We start from the raw sequence: 20536 nt of genomic DNA on the forward strand, positions 1-20536 counted from the left end.
ATTTCTGGGGAAGAGCTTGCATGCTTAGGAGGAGCAAGTTCATTGGTTGAAATAATTTTTCCCAGAAGCTCTTGCATTATCCCACGCCCATTCTCTGGGAGGATAAAAGAGGGAGACAACGGTTCTCTACAGGAAGAAGAATCTGTCCAAGAGATTTGAGTTGACACAGCAGATCTCCTCCCAGAGAGCGATTGGCAGCTTCTGGAGACAACAACAGCATGTTACAATTTCTATCCCTCTATCTGGGGAGGAAAAGAACCCGAATGATTGGGCCTTCTCCTTAAAATGAAACTTACAATAGGAACCAGCCATGAGGAGACGCTGGAAGAGAAAGATGCTTCTAATAGGAGGAATTGAGGACTCCAGAACTCTCCCAGAGTTGTAGAATTGGGAGATCTAATGGAGATATCTTAAAGTAGGAATGTAAGGACAATACTGAAATTCTGACATTACTAGCATCATTTAAGGGAGTTGGCGTAATATATTTGATGTTAATAATTTTCTGTCATATGAACCATTTCCTGTCACTTGACAACATAAATATGAGGTGATTTTGCAGGGGATACTCTTAGTATCCGAGGAGATTAGGAAAAAAACTACAATAAGAGGTAGCATTTGAATTAAACTTTGGGGAAAAAAACCTAGAAATTCTAAGAGGTAGAGGTGAGAATTGAGTACATTTTAAGTATAAGGCACTACCTGTGAAAATATGTCGGCTAGATTGAAGAATATGTGGAGAAAAGTAATGTTTTTAATAAAGTTGGAAGGCTGAAGACAGGTTGTAAAGGGCTTTGAGTGACAAAAAAGACAGAGACAGGAGAGGTAGAGAGAGAAAAAAGAAAGAGAGAGAGAGAGAGAGAGAAAGGAGAGATGTAGAGGGCTTAAACTCTGAAAAGGTGTACTTGAATCAGACAATCAAGCACTTAACTAATTACTTATTCTTGATGAGACAATGACTCTATTAGCATATGTTTGAATAAATGGGTTCTTCTCACAGTTGATGCTGGCTTAAAGTTTGGTGTTAAGATAATGGTAGGCAAGTATTAGAAGGTAGGATGAGAGAGGCCAGGCTCACTTTGTGGCAGGAAGAGGAGGAGAGAAGTTGATGACTTTGGACTTGAGAATTGAGAATATATCTTTGACAAACCTGTGGCAGTTTGCCTGCTTCTTTCACTTCACTCCTACAAACCAAGGACTTTTACTTATCCTGACTCTGGCTGATCCTGAGGCCTCCAGGGCGCTAGTCTAGACTTAACAAAGAGAGAGAGAGGAGAGAGAGACAGAAAGAGAGAGGAGAGAAAGAGAGAGGGGGAGAAAGAGAGAGACAGAAAGGGGGGAGAGAGAGAGACAGAGAAAGAGAGAGAGAGACAGAGAAAGAGAGAGAGAGACAGAGAGACAGAGAAGAGAGAGAGAGAGAGAGAGAGAGAGAGAGAGAGAGAGAGAGAGAGAGAGAGAGAGAGAGAGAGAGAGAGAGAGAGAGAAAGAGAGAGAGAGAGAGGGGGGGGGGGAGAGGAGAAACACTTTTAGGCAGTAGGGCCATAGAATTGTAGGGCAAGACTTTTGCTTTAGGAAGAGCCCTTTGGAAAATGTAGAAAATGGGTGGAAGAAGAGAGACTTGAAGTAATATACTAGCATTTATTATGCTAGGTATTGAGCTAATCCAAACAAAACTCCCTTCTTCTCCAAGGGGGAGAAAACCAGCAAAGAACTGTGACCAAACAAAACATAGCAAAGATAAGAGTAAGGGTAAAAAGACGCTGAAATAAGAGTATTGGGAAGGGCTTTCTGCACAAGGAGGGGCTTTAGGTAAAGGAAAAGCAGAGAAGCTAGGCGGCAGAGGTCAGGAGGAAGGGAGTTGTAGGCACCGGGGAAGGAGGAAGGTGGGCAGAGAGGACAGCTGGAGAAAAACTCCTGGAGCCTGGAATTGTCATGTCTTATCTTATTCACCGATCATCAGCACGGAGACCACTCCACTGGACGGCAAAATACAAGTTGGGAGAGGGAGGAAGAACAGTGAAAGAAGACTGGCTCTTTCCTAGGAGAAGTCGCAAAAAGCTTTGAGTGTCAAAAGGTGGATTTTATATTTGCTCCTGGAAGGAGGGGCTGAAATGGTCAGGCCTGTAGTGATTCCAGGGTTTTCTCTTTTAAAATTATTTTCTATTTGTTCTGTAGACACCTTACTTTGTATATGTTTGTTTGCACGTGGTCTCCCCCGTTAGATGGTAAGATCTATGAGGACAGGTGCTTTGTCTCAGTGTTTCCAGCGCTTAGCACAGGCGTTTAAATGAAAAGAATCAATGACAATGAAAAAGCATGAGTACTCTATCTAACCATCCATCTACTCAATTTATGTACCCTTATAATACATGCATTTATCTGTAGCACCATTTATCTCTCTTTCCATCTCTTACAATATCCCGTTAGGACGATAGTGTACTAGAGGAAATACGGTAAAGGACTAAAAGATTGTACAAGGGTGCATTCTGTGAATGGAAAGAGTGAGTGAGAGAGGTGGGGAAAAAAGCTGTGGAAGAAAGCAGGATCTGGCAACGGATTGGATAGGATGGGATAGTAGTAAGGGCTGGGACCTCCGGCAATAAACAAGAACATTTGGGGATGGAGCTCAGTTTTAGATCCAGGGAGTATTTTTCGAGGATGAGATCCGGTGTTTGGAGCCGGTAGGAACTTTATGCATACTTCCCAAGCTCCTGTCAGCCCTGAGCGCCCAATTCCCGAAATTCTGCTTGAACAACGTTCGGTTTTTATAATAGACCAAAGACCAGACCCGAACCGCAACGCCAGTAAAAGACTCCCTCCCAAAGCCCGGACTCTCTCTCCGCCCCAGGGTTTTTTCACCTCCCCACTTTCACTCTCGCTGGCAAACTCTAAAACCCGGGAAAAACCTCGCTCCGGTGGAGAGAGGAGCGGCACGGGAGCCTGATGCTGCAGTGCAGGTGGCATAGCGCCGCGCCAGCAAGAGGAGACGCGTATTCCGCTCCAGCAGCCGGAAGTGCTCCTTTCCTGGGCGGAGCTAGAGCTCCCACTTCCACAAGATGGCGGCTCCCAGGATCGAGGTGTGTCACATGTTCTCCTGCGCGAACAGGGCGAGAGGTGCCTTGAGCTGGGACCCGGGACCCGGGGGCCTCTTGGCCTTCGGATCCTGCAGCTCTGTGGTCCTTTACGAGCCGCAGGTGAGAGACAGCGCGCGCCCCTTCATCTCTTCTCTGCACCCCGGGGTCCGCTCCCTCATCTCATTCAGTTCATTTCCACCTACTTGTGTGAAGTACCTACTGTGTTCTCGAAGCCGGAGCTTTAGCTCGGCAGAGTCTCGGGCTCCCCGTCTTCTCCGGCCAGTGTTTCCCTACTCCGCCTTTTTTCGTATTGGCAGCGGGGCAGTGAGGGTCGTTTCCAATCACGCGGGCATCCGGGCGCATTCTCCTTTGGGAGCCCGAAGGTTTTCGGTGCTCCTGCTGTTAAGTGTGTGAGAAGTTTGAATTCTTGCCGCATACTTAAACCTTTCATTTCTGCACCTAGCTAATTGCTCATTTTATTGCATGTCAGTTTCCTGGCAGCAGATATTCTTTTTCCACGCGGCTCCCTGTGCAGTTCGGTCTCTATGTCCCGCCACTTGTAGGGAGCGTTCACTGCTCCCCGCTACCCCCAGGCAGGCCTCCCTCCTTCCCATTTCTTCTGTGTTAGCCTAACTTCAATCAACAGTGGACACATTTCCTAAGTTCTGGTTCCAGCCTCACAGTGGGTTAGTTAACCTTCTATTTCATAAGCATCTGCTAGTCAATTTCAGCTTTGTTGTTGCTACTGATAAGCAATCCTTGATTCGTTTTTTTTTTTTTTTTTGTTTTTTTTTTTAAGAATTCATTTTCTGCCTTCTTACAGCAGTATTTCGTAAAGTTTTGGAATTCATTGTTCTTTAAATATTTGGTGGAATTCATTTCTAAATCCATCCATGTTCAGCTCTTTTTCACTTGACAGGCACTTAACTTTATTTCCAGTGCTTCACAAGAAAAAATGCTGACTTTTAAGTATTTTTGTACATTTCCCTTTTTCATCTCTTCCATTATAGTAATGCTATATTTGCTATCCCTCTTCTCTCTCCTTGCACTCCTCCACTTATTTGAGGGAAAAGAAATAAACAAAACCCTTGTAATAAACGTATAGTCAAGCAAAATAAGTTTCTGTGTTTTCTGTCTCTGAAAAGTAGGCCCCATTTTTCTGCACGTTGAGAATGCCTCTTCGTCTGTAGGGCACTTATCTTGTTTTATTGTTGTCCTGTGATGTTATAGTTGGAATTCCATAGTTGTATTCCAGTAAAGCTATGTCAGTTCGTATAAGCTTTCCCAGGCTCCTAGAAAACTCTTTTCATCATTTCCTAAAGTACATTAATATTAGTTTATTGTCATTTGTTCAGCATTATTTAATTCATGGGCACTCTCTTAGTTTCTAGTTCTTTGCTGTGTAAGTAATCTTGTACATATGGGTCCTTTCCCTCTGTCTGATCTCTCTGTTTCACAGCAGTTTGTGCTACATTATGGGTTTTTTATCTTCTTTTCTTGGCTTTCTCAAACATGTCCTGCTCTGTGCATATAATTATTGCTGTATGTGGTGAAGCATCCTCTCTAGGATCATGCAATTAGTATATATCAGAGGCATGGCTCAACTCTTCCTGACTTAAGTAGCAAGTCTCTAATATACCATTGATAAAAAATGATATTTCCTGGCCTCAAGGTGGTGCTTATCAGTATCATAGCTACACTACAACCCTAGACCATAATTCTAACAGTACACCTTATACCACACTATTATATCAGATGGTTTGGTGGCTACACTATGTTTGTTGAACCCAGGAAGGTAAAGATTTTTGTCATATGTCATCTCCAGCTGGTTGTTAGAGTTTGGTTGTATAAAATAGCTTCACAGAACCCCCATGCAATTTGCTACTTTATTAATAATTTTAGGTTGAATCGTGATTCATGCATCAATTTTTCCCCACAATAATATTTTGTTTTTTCAATTACAATTTTTTTATTATTATAATTTTTTATTGACAGAACATATGTATGGGTAATTTTTTTTTTTACAACATCATCCCTTGCAATCACTTCTGTTCTGACTTTTCCCTTCCCTCCTTCCACCCCTCCCATAGATGGCAGGCAGTTTTATACATGTTACATATGTTATAGTACATCCTAGATACAGTATATGTATGCACAACCATACAGTTCTCTTGTTGCACAAGAAGAATTGGATTCAGAAGGTAAACATAACCTGGGAAGAAAAAAAAAATGCAAACAGTTTACACTGTTCCTTCTCTGTGTAGCTGATTCTATCCATCATTGATCAATCCAATTACAAATTTTTTTTTTTTTTTTCAGATTCAGGGAAACCTTTTTTCTTTTCTTTTCTTTTTTTTAAAATTAATTTTATAATTATAATTTTTTTAACAGTATATATGCATGAGTAATTTTTTAAAATAACATTATCCCTTGTATTCATTTTTCCAATTTTTCCCTCCCTCCCCTAGATGACAGGCAATTCCATACATTTTACAATATGTGTTACAGTATAACTTAGATACAATATATGTGTGTAAATCCAATTTTCTTGTTGCATGTTAAGAATTGGATTCCGAAGGTATAAGTAACCTGGATAGAAAGACAGTAGTGCTAACAGTTTACATTCCCAGTGTTCCTTCTCTGGGTGTAGTTATTTCTGTCCATCATTGATCAATTGGAAGTGAGTTGGATCTTCTTTACGGTGAAGATTTCCACTTCCATCAGAATATATCTTCATACAGTATTGTTGTTGAAGTATATAATGACCTTCTGGTTCTGCTCATTTCACTCAGCATCAGTTCATGTAAGTCTCTCCAAACCTCTCTGTATTCGTCCTGCTAATCCAATTAAAATTAAAAATACTTTTCATTATTCGTTTTTGTAAGATTTTGTGTTCAAATTTTTTTTCTCTCACCCTCCCTTATCCCAAGACAGCAAGCAGTCTGATAAAGATTAAACATGTACAATCTTGTTAAATTGTCATATTGTACAAGAGAAATCAGACAAAAGGGAAAAAATCATGAGAAAGAAAAAAAAATAAATAAAAAAAGAGGGAAAAATAATATACTTTATCCAAATTTAGTTTCCATAGTTCTTTTTCTCGATGTGTTTGTCATTTTCCATCCCAAAAGCCTGCTTGAATTGTCTTGTATCATTGAATTGCTAAGAAGAGCTAAGTCTATTTACTGGTTCTGCTTCTATCAGCATCACTTCATTTCTTATAGAATAATAATATTCCATTATATTCATATCCCATAACTTATTCAACCAGTTGATGATCAGCCACTCAATTTCCAATTCCTCATGCTAGAATTCTTCAGATTTAGTTTCTTTAGGCAAGGGATACCTATATGAAGCTATCCCACTTCTGTATCTTATATTAGAGGGGGGAAATTCTGACTTTATTTAGGTACAATTTAATTAGGTACAACTTTGAACTATAAATATATAGTTTTGTAACTTTCTCTCTCTATATAAAACTATATAACTATAAATTACTAATACCAGTGTTTTCTTTCTCATAGAGTGGAGTTGTTATTGACACAATGAATGGTCACACTGCTCGAGTTAATTGCGTACAATGGATTAAAAACCAGGATAACTGTAAGTATTAATTCGAGTCTTTTAGACTTTTTTAGTTAATTTTTTTATAAAACAAAATTGATTCTTAATTATTCTTCATATTCATCTTTAATTTGGTGTTATACATACTGTAAAAAGATACTTTTATAGCTAGAAATCCCTAATATACAGTAAACCTATGCTAGTTTGGATAGATTATAGGGTAAATAGTTAAATTTATGTTAGTTAGTCTTAAAGAATAAAATAAATAGAATAAAATAAAAGCATCATAGGACCGTAGAGCTAGAGCTGAAAAGAACCTTAGTGGTCTTCTGCTCAAATCCTTTGTTTTGCACTTTGGGAAATTTCACTCAGAGAGGTGTTGAGGAATGAATTTTTCTTTCAAGTACCTTTAGAAGCCAAAGCTAAGACAACAAAGAGGTTCTTAGGGGATCTCTAAAAATAAAAATCGAAGAGGATTAGAGTGGAGCACAAAGAACACACTATCATTATGATCATCAGAAAATAGCCATTGAGCAATAGCTCAATATTTATGGTGTCAAATGAGAACTTCTACTACAGTATAGTGCTGACTCTGCTACCAAGTGGCTTTATGATACATGGGCTCATCTTTCATCTACAGTTTGCTAGTTTTTAAAATGAAAGAATTCTCTTAGATAATCAATAAGGCCCTTTTTTTTAAAGCATCTGTGGTTTATAATTACTCTCTTTTAGAATATTAATTTGCATTGGAGGTTCTAAAATGCTCATTTCCCCCCAAATGTTTTAAACCTGCTTCCTGCAATTTGATTTTATTGTTAACTAGTAAGGTGTTTGGATAAATTATAATACTGCAGTTAGATTAAATTATAATATAGTTAGAATTCAGGCTGAATTAATGTGGTTTTAAATCTACAGTTTTTTTAGTTCAAACTTAGAGTTTTGTTGGTTTGGAGGAATTTCTGATGTGAAAATGCCTTTCTCTGATGCAGATATAATCTTAAGAGTAACCTGAGGATATTAAAAAGTTGTAATTTGCTCATGCTTAATTTGCTAGTATAGGCCCAGAGTAGATCTTCATTTCATATCTTTCTGATTTCAAGATCAGAACTCTTTCCAGTATACCAAGCTGCTTCTCGAGTATAGTAGATATATCTATATATCTATATGTACTCTTTTCTCTTCCTCCTTTCTAAAATGATAAAATATTTTTGTATATAGCTTGAATTTTTCACTTGGAATAATTTTTTGGCTGTAGTTTACTATAATACCGAATTTAACATTTCAACATAAGTTTAACATATGAATTTAACATGAGATATTATATAGAAAATAATAGAAAGAATTTGCCCAGTTATAATTTTTTTTTTTTTGTTCAGCTGTTGCAATTGAATTGATTTCTGGAGGAGCAGATAATCAGATTATTCTTTGGGAGGTACAGAACAACAGAGTAAGTAAACATGTTTTGAATCTCTTTTTATTTTTTTATATGATACATGATTTTGTTGTGGTTTGGGGAACCTCAGAGTATTGATATTCTGGACCAATGAAGCAGGTATCCTCCCAAAATTTGCAGGCTTAGATATCCAAGTCATGAGGCAGACTTTTATTATAATTGTAATGCCAATTAAAGTGAGCTAAATTCCAAAAGAGGAAGCTAGCAAAGAGCAGGGAACAAATAGGTAAATTTATAGGAATTTGGGGAGTACAGAACAAAGAATAGAGCAAGGTGAATGACATCATGGGGTTGGGAAGTTTGGTAAAAGGGGCTAACAATAACACCCCTTCTTTCAGGAAACCAGAAGTACTCAATGTTTGAGTCCAGGTAAGAGATAACAGCCTAGACTCTTGGATTACAAAATAGACATCCTTGAAGGATCGCCTAGTAAAATAAAGGTTTCAGACCCAACCCCCTTTCTTTCATACAAATTCTCCAGGGTGGTGCTCATATCATTCCCAATAGCTACGTTTCTAATGTTACTGTATCACTCCCAGTACTGGGGAGCCTGCGAGCTTCTTGAAAAGTATTGCAGCTACAACTTTTATTGCTACAACAGTCTGAAAGGCTCTGCATCATATACATTTCATCAGTATAGGAATCTGTCTGTGAGAAACTTCTTTTTTACCAGTTCACCTTATAATCTTAATGGTTAAGTGACTTGTTGAAGATCATACAGCCAGTCAGTAGGACTTGAATGTAGGTCTTCCTGACTCTAAGGCCAACTTCTATTTACTAACCATATTGCTTCCCTTTGTGTCCTATATAATTGTAAAAATATTCTGCTCTTGCTGATAATTCTTGTTCATACTTTTTGTCTCCTCTTTCTTCCATCGTATGAACTTCTTGATTCTTATGCACAGATACATCTTATACTTTTCATTGACCTCAGTTTTCTTCACCTAATTTCATACCTTATTTTCACATGATTGCAAACATCTTTCTGAATGTCCAGCTATTTCAGAATGCTTTTCAAAATCCACTTTGCCAAACATAATCAGTCTTCCCCTATATTAATTAGAACCTGGTGGAAAGGCCTGTACATTGTTTTGATGCTCCTTGTCTCCTCTTTATCCTTGGTATCCAGAGTGATTGGGCTCTGGGACATGGCTCATTTAGGAGGCACATGTGGGCTGGTTATTATGGATTTGTAGCTATTTTATAAAGTCTGAATGGACCTGGTTTCCATTTCTCTCACTTTCCCTGCATTTTATCCTTTGATCTTCTTACTTGTTTTGATTGGACTGAAACAGAAAAAGAACAAAATTCCCTTTTTTTTTTTTTTTTTTACAACAATGGAATTTATTTGGTGTCTTATGATTGCAGAGCCTGGAGTGGATAGTTCTTTGCACTTAGAGTCTTAGAGATTGCAAAACACAAATGTTGAAAGCTATAATATGTACCATATTTCAGGATATATATATATATATATAACATAGATGGAAGAAGAGCTATTGTGAAATAAAGGTGTTTGTGTGATTACTAATTGAAGAATTAAAGAAACTTTGGAGAGGATAGCATATGATGAGTAGGAAATAAGTAGTGAAGAGATGTAGAAGGATAGTCTAAACGTATTAATAATAAAAGTTAATAATGTAGTGCTTAAAAAGTTCACAAAATGCTTTAGTTGAATCTGTTGACTAGTATGAGCAGAGGCATGAAAGCAGGTTATGTTCAGATTAGAAAATAGTCCAATTTGGCTAGAGCACGTGTATAGTAGGGCTTTTTAAGCCTTTTCCCACTCACTACCTCTTTTTACCCAACAAATTTTTACATGATTTCAAGTATATAGGTATAGAAATAAACATTTACTGAAAATAAATCATCAAGAAATTTATTTTAAAACAGTTCTTTGGCATGTATAATTTTATAATTTATTAAAGATGAAAGCAAATGTTCATACTAATGAAATGGATGTGCTTGTTTATTTTTACATAAAGAATGAAATCTTGGCAGAATATTTGATACCTTTTACTGTTGCCAAATTTTCCATGACTTTCATATTCATTTGTGTCAATCCATATGGGGTTGCAACCCACAGTTTTAAGAAGCTGTGGCATAAAGGAGCAATATGAGATAAAATTGGAAAGATAGGGTAATTTCACATTGTGGAGGGCCTTAAATATTAGCCTGTAGAATTTTTGCTTGACTTAAGAAATAACAGGGAGACCTAAATATTTTTAAGGAAATAAGTGACATGATCAGATCTATGCATTAGAAAGTATCTGGTAGTTCTGGTTAATGGAGAAGAGAGAGAATGAAAGGAAAAAATCCTGTTAGGCTTTAGCACCAATATGGGAGGGTTGGTGACTGTGTGACTTGAGTAAATGACACAGAATTGAAATCCTATAGCTTTGTGGTTGATCAGATTTGATATGAAAGGTGAAGGAAGTGGAAGAGTCATATATGAATGTGTGTGCGAGTGGCGGGGGGCAGCTAGCCCAGCAAAGATCAGATGTGCTCCCAAACTGCCCTTACAAGCAGGCACCAGCACCAACCTAGGGTGTTAAGGTTTTTTTAATCTTTAAAAAGTTGAGCTCTTTTTAATGAAGTAATTAAAAATGAAATTGGCAACTCCATCTTGACTTAACATTTTTTATCTTTTCTCCCTCCTCCTGATATGGTTTAGATTTGGGGTATCCAAATGAAATGAGGGTTTTTGGTGGTCAGGGAGTTAAATAAAATCTAAATAAGGTCTAGTGGTGGCGCAGGAGTAGGGAGTTCTGGGATTCCCATCTGGTGCCCTAAGAGTTCCCTGTAAAGGAATTTACAGACCCGAAAACCTAGATTGATAAAAGAAGTTTATTATGGGGCTTGGAAGTAAGGTTAAAGTCTAGTTAGTAAAAGGTGTTAAAGAGAAGAGGGCATCAGAAACAGTATTCCAGTGGGCAGAGTCCTTGGTGTCAGGCATGGTGCTGGCATGTTTGGATTCTGCAAAGAGAGGGTTTTAGTTTGGTTCTTTTATAACAGGGGGCTTTGGCTACAAGCTGAAGGGGACTTATGGGGAGAGTTCCAGATTGGCTCCTGGCTGGGTTTCAACTAGGGTTAGAATTTGAATTGAATTCAATGGGTTTCGGGACTGAGCCTGCGCTATCCAGATAACAAATTTGAAACAGTTTGTAGTTGGGGTGGAGTCTCCTCACTGAGGCAGAGTTGAAGGTTTTCTCCTTTAAGGATTTTTCAGAGTTTTGGGGTTCTCTCTTCACTCCTTGTTTCTGTTGAATCATCACCATTCTTCCAGTCACCCAAGTTCAAACCCTGCCATCTTTGACTTCCTTTTCTCCTCCTGTTCCCTTTTTTGGTCCTTAGAAAATGAGTGACCCAGACTTATTAATTTGAGCTATACAATATGTCTCACTTCTACCTTCTTTCCTGCATTCAGAAGGACACTACATGAGTTCCTTCCATCATTTCTCACTTAGAGGTTTAATTTGTCTTCCTATGCTCAGCCTCTCTTCTTTGAGCTGTTCTGTTTAGCTCTACCAAATTAATATCCTCAAATTACAGGTTTGGCCTTTCACTACCCTGATCAGAAAACACCAGTAACTTCCTATTGCTTCTAGAACAAAATAGCAATTACTCCATTTAACATTTAAACCTCTCCACAATCTGGCTCTTGCTTCCTTTTCTAGATTTATTGCACATGACATCTTCACACTTGTGATGTTCAGGCCAAATTGGCTCCTCTTGGTCTCTGTATAGGCTCTCCTTCCCTCAGCCCTGCAGTGCTCTTTCATCTTTTTCTCCTCTGTCCCTCAAATCCCTGGTTTCCTACATGGGGGTTCTGTCTGGTTCCTTTAATGGCATCCTTCACCCCTCCCCATTTTTGCTTGCATTTTACACACATATATGTTGTATGTACTTACCTGTATACCTTTTGTTTCTGAGCAAACTGTAGGTTATTTGAGCGAAATTATCTTAGTTTCCCTGACTCCTAGAGCATTTTTGCACATAATGGTCACTTAATTGTTTTTTCTTGTTGTAGCTTACAGCAATAACTTACTTCAGAGGCCATGAAGGCGCTATTTGTGCTGTCACTGCTATTTACCTGGATAGGATCTCAGCTATGGAATTAAATCCACTTATAGTTTCTGCAGCTTCTGATTCTACAGTCCGTGTGTGGTCCAAGGTAAAATCACAAGGTTAGTAATGTTTCTTTGTGTGTCATAGACTGATTATTTAAAGAGAATAATTATTAAATGAAAGATAAAAGGAAGTAGTCAATAGCAGTATTTTCTAACATGCTTTATTTGGAATTAAAATATTTCTTTTGAATTTTCTCACATTTTTCTCCAAATCTAATTAAAGGAAATCCTCAGTCTTTTTTTTTTTTTTTGTGGGGGGGGGGATTATTTTTTTGTAATTTCATAATCAAATGTATTTATTTGGTAACTGTAGCCTTTAAATTTGTAGAGCATTGTGATTAATTTAATGGGAGGATTTATGGAAGGAGTATTGGATTAGAAATCAGGAGACCTATCTGGACTTAAGACCTGATACTGTCCTAAACTATTTTAATTTTTTTCATTTGTTAGATCATAATAAGATCATTATAGCTACTTTGTTAAATTCAGTCTGTCCCTTCAGCTTTCTACAAGCTATTTTCCAGGCTTTAGAATGCACACAGTTTTATCTAAACTTCTTAGAATTCTTTGTTGTCCTTTAAGGCTCAGCCTCAGCCTTTTGTTAGTGCTTTTTCTTCCTCAGATTACTTTTCATTATATATACTTGTATTTTGTACATATCTATATTCTTTGAGGGCAAGGAATGTTCTGCATTGCTCTTCAGCATCCAATGAAGCTATAATAGGTGCTTAATATGTGTTTGTTGAATTCAGTTGATTAGGGAAGTCATATGCCACATATTGTAAAAGTATAAATTTTGAAAAAGTATAAATTGCAACAGAAAAACAAAAATAATTGTTGTTTTTTAAAAAATATATTACACTCATGTAATTATTAAATTTTAAGAACATAAAAAAGGATATTAATTACAAGTTAACGTTTTCCTGACCTATACTTTTCAACAGCCATTTTTCCATATGGTAACTTTTTTCTACTTTTTATATCACTTTTGTTTCAATATCATCAATTAAAGTTGTTAAATCAATCTTCATTTATCCATGTATAGGTTATTCATTTTGTGAATAATTTCCACCACAATTCTAGATGTTATTGTTATTATAGTGAATCTGTGGTTTCATTGATTTGGGAGTTTTGTTCAGTGGTACGGATTGTAAGCTATTTATGCCTGTCCCTCCTGTGGAGCTCTTTTTCACATCTTCTCATTCAGTGGATTTCTCCTGTCATTGGAGGTGATATCAGTGGAATATCCTGCCTGTCCATCTGTCATCCCTAGTTTTTGCTGCATAATTAGCCCAGATATCTTCTCTTTCTATCATATTCCTCAGTGACATCTTTCATACCTATTCTTTCTCAGAATTTTTTCAAAATCACTTATATGTATACCTATTGTTTTTTTTTTGAACAAAAACTTCTTAGAAGTTTCTCACTGTTTCAGCCTGCTCACGCCCATCATGTATGCTTGCTGTATGATACCTTTTTTTTTTACTTTATAGTTTTTTATTTTTTCCAATTATATATATATAGTTTTCAACTTTCTTTTTTTAAATTTTATTTATAAATTTTTTTTGACAGTATATATGCATGAGTAATTTTTTTTATAACATTATCCCTTGTATTCATTTTTCCACATTATCCCCTCCCTCCCTCTACTCCCTGCCTTTCATGACAGGCAATCCCATACATTTTACATGTGTTACAATATAACCTAGATACAATATATGTGTGTAAATACATTTTCTTGTTGCATGTTAAGTATTGGATTCCAAAGGTATAAGTAACCTGGGTAGATAGACAGTAGTACTAACAATTTACATTCACTTCCCAGTGTTCCTTCTCTGGGTGTAGCTGTTTATGTCCATCATTGATCAACTGCAAGTGAGTTGGATCTTCTTTATGTTGAAGATATCCACTTCCATCAGAATACATCTTCATACAGCATTGAAGTGTACAGCAATCTTCTGGTTCTATTCATTTCACTCAGCATCAGTTCATGCAAGTCTCTCCAAAGCCTCTCTGTATTCCTCCTGCTGGTCATTTCTTACAAAGCAATAATATTCCATAGCTTTCATATACCATAATTTACCCAACCATTCTCCAATTGATGGACATCCATTCATCTTCCAGTTTCTAGCCACTACAAAAAGAGCTGCCACAAACATTTTGGCACATACAGGTCCCTTTCCCCTCCTCAGTATCAACTTTCATTTTTGCAAGATTTTGAGTTCCAAATTTTTCTCCCTCCTTTCCCTTCCCAGTATAGCAGACAATCTGATATATGTTATGTCATTTTAAACATTTCCACACCAGTCATGTTGTCAAAGAAAAATCAAAACAAAAAGGAAAAAAACCAAGAAAAAATACACAAAAGTGAAAATAATATGCTTTGATCTGCACTCAGAGTCTTTCTCTGAATTTGTATGGCATTTTTTTTCTTTTCTGATTAAAAGCATCTGTTTATTGGTTACAATGTCAACTCATGGCAACATGTTTCACGGAGCCACTGTATCAATACAAAGATCAAATCCATTGGAAAAGGCTATAAAAAAAGTTCATAGCAAGTGACAATATTCACAGGAAGTCATTGATGCAAAAGCACTATTGGAGAATGCACAACACAAGCCCCTGGTTTTTATTAGCTTAAATTAAGGCTGTTAAGACTTTTATCTGCATATAGACATACTCCAAAGGCAGTGTGAAATCAATTCATCTTTTGTAATATTTGCAGACTTATCTAGTTCAAGTCAGCACAGAGTGTTTAAAATAAATGTTCTAAGATAAGAAGAAATATATTGGAAATTTGACCATTATACAGTGACTGCAAAGCAAAAAAGTTTTTAATAACCAATTACATTTGGACTCCTTTGAATATAATATGTAATACAAGTTTTTGAATACCTCTTTGAAAGGAGAAAAAACAGGAATAGAATACCATCATGTAAGTAAAAACAAAGGCTGGAAATATCTAAAGACTATTCCATCAAAGTCTATATTAGTCAAAAACCTAACATACTGTGTGCAGCACAAGATTTTGTCAGGCTCAGTTAAATCTGTTGTTATCAGTTACAGCAATTAATTAGTAACACTTGACACATTTTTACCAATACAGCACTACATTAACATTCTGGGTATCTCCAAAGTGTAGTAAGAAATTGTACCAGCATGGATGTGGATGACATTTTTCATCTCAAGTCTATTGGAATTTTTTTGTATCACTGTATTACTAAGAAGAGCTACATATATCACAGTTGATCATTACACAACCTTGCTGTTACCATATACAATGTTCTCCTGGTTCTGCTTATGCAATATTTTAAATTTTTTAGAAGTAGTTGTATTCCAAAGTCTTAATTCCATGTTGCAACTCTGGGAGAGTATTAATATTAAAGAGATTGGCCTTGCCTTCATGGGAAGGATGGGATAAGTAAAAGAGCTTTGCAATTTCCTGAAAATAATTTTGCCCACTCTCATTCTCTTATCACTGATATATTATTAAATCTCTATCTCTCTCTCTCTCTCATACACATATATACACAGAGATATAGCACTTTATGGTTTAGAAAGTATTTTTATATTCATTATCTGAAATAATTCTTATAAAAATCCACTATGGCAGATGGCAAAAAATATTATTACTTTTGTTATAAAATTGAGGAAGTAATGGAGTCAGTTTCATAGATTGCCTTCCACCTATATGTTATAATTTGGCATTCTTCATCCCTTCATCCTTTTGGTTTTTCCTGTTGGTAATTCGGTTGAAGTCTTTTGACTAATTACCAATCCATTTAGGAAGCTTGGCAGGGTTTCTGGAATTTCATGCAGTTGCCACAATGTTATTTAAAAAAGAGGACCACCTGAAAGACCTTATCTAGAAACCCTTTAATTTGGACAGCATACATAATGGTAGAAAATACCTTTGGCAATCATATATCTTCATGTTTTGTGTTTTGCTCAATATCAGTAATGAGAGGGTTATAAGATATCTCTCCTGTGGTAATTGAAAGATTCAGACTCAGCTCTTTCTTACTCTTAAGTCCAGTGTTGTTTTTAATATGCCATGCTACCTCAGATTCCATACTGCCTTCCTTTGTTTAACAATTGCAGGGTATTTTTTCCCATCACCTAGTTGAAGCTTAGGGCTGTCATCATTGGTTAATATTCCATAGTGTTTAAGAGTTGTTACAAATAAATGTGAGTTGTTAGAATTATTAATTATGCATTTCTTATTTCTTAGCAAAATGTCTTCAGACCTTGCAGTTTGGAAGTGGATTTATTTTGGACGTCTCTTTATCTTTTTTGCCTTTTAGTATTGGTGAGTATCCTGTGGTCATATATAAAAGAGAAATGAGTGCTTTTCTATTTCAGCTATAAAAAGACCTAAGTATTTAGAAAACTTAATAAATATCTTTCATATTTCACACTCATGCTTACTCTATATGAAATAATTTCTGCTTCTTTTGGTCACTTTTTGATTTCCATGAAATATATAGTTTACATTGACAATCTGGAGAGTTTAAATTGAGTTACCAAGCTATTCTTAGGTTCTCATATGTCACTGATCTAAGAATTAGTGTAAGGTAGTGAACACTAGTAAATGAAAAAAAAATATTATTAAATTTGATTGGAGCTAATATGAATTTTATCTCTTATGAAAATATGTATGGGTTTGAAAATTAATATGTATCCTGAGTTTAAAAGTATCAAAGACAAATATATCATGTAAAATATGTATATATCCATAATTTTATGTTGTTATAAGTTGCCTGAGCCCAAAGAATTGGATAATTTTAGAAAGCCAAGTAGTAGTGCTATAGGATCTGGGCTATTTGTGCTGAGATAATAAACATTTCCTCTTGATAATTACCTCTTTTCTCTCTAATCTCTCATTTTTTTCCTCCCATCCTCTACTATCTTGAAAAATACTCCTTTTAATATCAGGGCACCTCATTTCCTAGGTACATGCAGATAGCTCAAGACTTTTCTTTTTCCAGGTACAAACTCCCCTGTTGTCCTAAGACAACCTGTCTTCCAGTGCATTACTTCCCTTCTTTGAACATTATCTCCAAGGGACTAGGGGACCACTTTAAAGGCCCACACTGTGTGTCTTGATTTCTCCTGTCTCTGGACGTCTCAGATCTTGTGAGTGTCGGTCTGATGGAGGCCATTACCGGGGACTTGATTGCTTCTGTCTCCTCTGTGCAGGATAGTGTCCTTCTTCCAGTTTGTTCTCTGTTGATTTTTGCAAAAGAGGCTGGAAAAGGCATCAGCCTTTTTTCTTTCATCATTTTCCCTTTTCTGATTTGTGAGTAGGTTATAGGCTCTACCATACATCTGCTGTCTTGTCTTTCAGGGTCAAGGGACATAAACATTAGTTGTTTTCCTCCCAAACTTCCTTGTGCTGACCTATGGGAATTATTTGGTAGAGGAGAGTTTCATTTCCTTTAAAAGGTATAGAGGAATCATTTTACCTCTGCAGTACAAATGTGTCAAAGCAAAAAGACTGTTGGCTCTGTCACTAAAGGGACCTGGTTCAAATTCCACCTCCTGTGTGTCTTGGCCTAGTGATTTAATCTTCTTGGACAGTGGTTTCCTTATCTGTAAGATGAGGGGGTTGGGCTCTGAGTTCTCTTCCTATGGTCTTGGGATCCTTTGCCTGCTCCCTGATGCATAAGAAGACCAGACAGTTTTTTTCACGCAATTTTCCATAATTCTCTCTCTGGGTGTAGCTGATTCTCTTCATTACTGAACAATTGGAACTGATTTGAATCATCTCATTGTTGAAGAGAGCCACGTCCATCAGAGTTGTTTATCTTATGCTCTTGTTCTTGCCTTGTATAATGATCTCTTGGTTCTGTTTATTTTACTTAGCATCAGTTCATGTAAGTCTCTCCAAGCCTCTCTGAAATCATCCTGCAGGTCATTTCATACAGAACAATAATATTCCATAACATTCATATACCACAATTTATTCAGCCATTCTCCAATTGATGGGTATCCATTCAATTTGCAGGGACAATTTTTCAACATTAACCTTTACAAAACCTTATGTTCCAATTTCCCCCCCCTTTTTCCTCTATTCTCTCCTCTAAATAGCAAGTAATCTAATATATATTAAACGTGGCAAAGATATATGTTAAATACAATATATGCATACATATTTATACAATTATCTTGCACAAGAAAAATCAAATCAAAAAGGAAAAAAATGGGGAGGAAAATAAAATTCAAGCAAACAACAACAAAAAGAGGAAAAATGTTTTGTTATGATCCACACTCGGTTCCTACAGTCCTCTCTCTGGGTGTAGATGGCTCTCTTCATTATAAGATCTTTGGAAATGGTCTGAATCACCTCATTGTTGAAAAGAGCCATGTCCATCAGAACTGATCTTTGTATAATCTTTTTGTTACCATATACAATGATCTCCTGGTTCTGCTCATTTCACTTAACATCAGTTCATGTAAGTCTCTCCAGGCCTCTTTAAAATTATTCTTCTGATCATTTCTTATAGAACAATAATATTCCATAACATTCATATACTTATTCAGCCAATCTCCAACTGATGGGCATTCACTAGTTTCCAGGTTCTTGCCACTACAAAAAGAGCTGCCACAAACATTTTTGCACATGTGGGTCCCTTTCCCTCTTTGATAATCTCTTTGGGATATAAGCTTAGTAGAAACACTGCTGGATCAAAGGATATGCTCAGCTTGATAATTTTTTGAGCATAGATTCATATTTCTTTCCTGAATGGCTGGATCTGTTCACAGTTCCACGAACAATGTATTATTATCCCAGTTTTCCCACCATTATTATCTTTTCCTGAATAATAACATTTTAAATGAAAAGAACAAAATCACAAAATATCCAAAAAAGAATATTTTGAAATTAAATCTATGTATTTATGGAGGAGGGGATCTTTGCATGTTGTAGATCATTGTACATGATGTCACACTTTTTGATGTGTTTGTCAATTTTGCCAAATTTTTTTGTCATCGCTTCTTAGCTTTTGGCAACAATCAAATGTGGTATGTACTCTTCCTTTGTTTTTTCTATTTTCTAATCATATAAATTTTTATAAGGGATGCCTCTAGAAGACAAGAGAGAAGGGATGCAGGATGAAATCTAGGTGAAGTAAAAACAAGGTCAATAACAATATATTAAAAAAAGAAGAATGAAAGATGATTAACTTCTCATTTATTCATATGATTCATGTCATTTCTTTCCATCCTTTTCTTCCTTCTTTAAAGAACTTTTTTTCTAAACCTTTATCCAGATCTTCCTCACTTATCAATGTAGTACTTGTTCATCTGTCACAGTCATTCTTTGAACTAAAGGGGCAGTCAAATTTGTAGTTCTTGCCTGAGAAGTTTTTTTTTTTTGGCAGTTGTCATTTCTGCTAGTCATTCACCATATTTATATTGAATAATGTGGTCATTTGAATATTTATAATTTCATCCCAAAATTCTATATCAGGTAGTCAGTGTATTTTCTTTCATCTTTCCCTTCTTCATTTTACTGTTCTTCCTATCTCCTTTCTACTCACTCCCCAAATCTGAACTGAAGGAAAGCATATCATAGTTTGAATATAGTTGTAGGGGTATTAATATTCACAATGATGAAGTTTTAAATGAGACTGAGGGGTGATTATTGATATTTTCAATATTTTCAGTTTCAATAAATTCAATTTTCAAGTAGTCATAGTAATCAGTGGGGTATAATAGTATTGCCCACAGTTGTTTGATGGACTATGGATATAAGTGTCAGTTAATATAAAACAGAGATAACAAAACATAAATCCTTTCAAAAAAAATATTGCTTCAATAAATATTAAATTAGTCACTCTTCTTGGAGCCCCAGGCAGCATGGGACTAAGAGAAATGGAACAGTGAAATGTGAAAGGTTTATGGACGTGGTAACAAAAAATAGTTGAGTAATATTTAGCTTTGTCTTCTATCTTGCTATGATAAGATTCAACTCAAATCTTAGCATAAAACACTTGGCAATTAGAATGTAATTTCCTTGAAGTTGGTGATTATTTTTCTCTTTGTCTGTGCCTCTAGAACCTAGTCCAATACCTTGAACATAAAAGGCAATCAGTAGACACTTATTCGATAAAATTGAATCAACAGTTTTGCAATAAAAGAACTTTCTGACCTACCTTGTTTTTCAGTACCAATTCTAGCTTGTGGCGGTGATGATTGCAGAATTCATTTATATGTACAGCAGAATGATCAGGTAATCATTACTTTTCACACTTGCTCTTAGAAATGCCTCCTGCTTTCTGTCTTTTGTTGTCTTTTCTTCTTAAAGTTTGTTATAATTA

General features: G+C 36.2%; 1 protein-coding gene across 2 annotated transcripts in view; it reads left to right on the plus strand.

Annotated features, from left to right (window-relative positions):
* Positions 1-3012: 3012 nt before the first annotated feature.
* The window catches only part of ELP2 (elongator acetyltransferase complex subunit 2), a 49130-nt gene continuing 31606 nt past the window's right edge, over positions 3013-20536 (plus strand). Inside the window, exons 1-6 of one of the 2 annotated variants that reach the window (XM_074279228.1) lie at positions 3013-3191; positions 6596-6674; positions 8012-8082; positions 12116-12272; positions 16447-16524; positions 20384-20448. In XM_074279228.1, coding sequence (XP_074135329.1) covers positions 3054-3191; positions 6596-6674; positions 8012-8082; positions 12116-12272; positions 16447-16524; positions 20384-20448 — 588 coding nt within the window. In that variant the 5' untranslated portion in view covers positions 3013-3053. The remainder of the gene's footprint in view (positions 3192-6595; positions 6675-8011; positions 8083-12115; positions 12273-16446; positions 16525-20383; positions 20449-20536) is intronic. The other variant, XM_074279227.1, reaches the window with a different exon arrangement.

This window comes from Sminthopsis crassicaudata, chromosome 1 (assembly GCF_048593235.1).
Source record: "Sminthopsis crassicaudata isolate SCR6 chromosome 1, ASM4859323v1, whole genome shotgun sequence".
Lineage (NCBI taxonomy): Eukaryota > Metazoa > Chordata > Mammalia > Dasyuromorphia > Dasyuridae > Sminthopsis > Sminthopsis crassicaudata.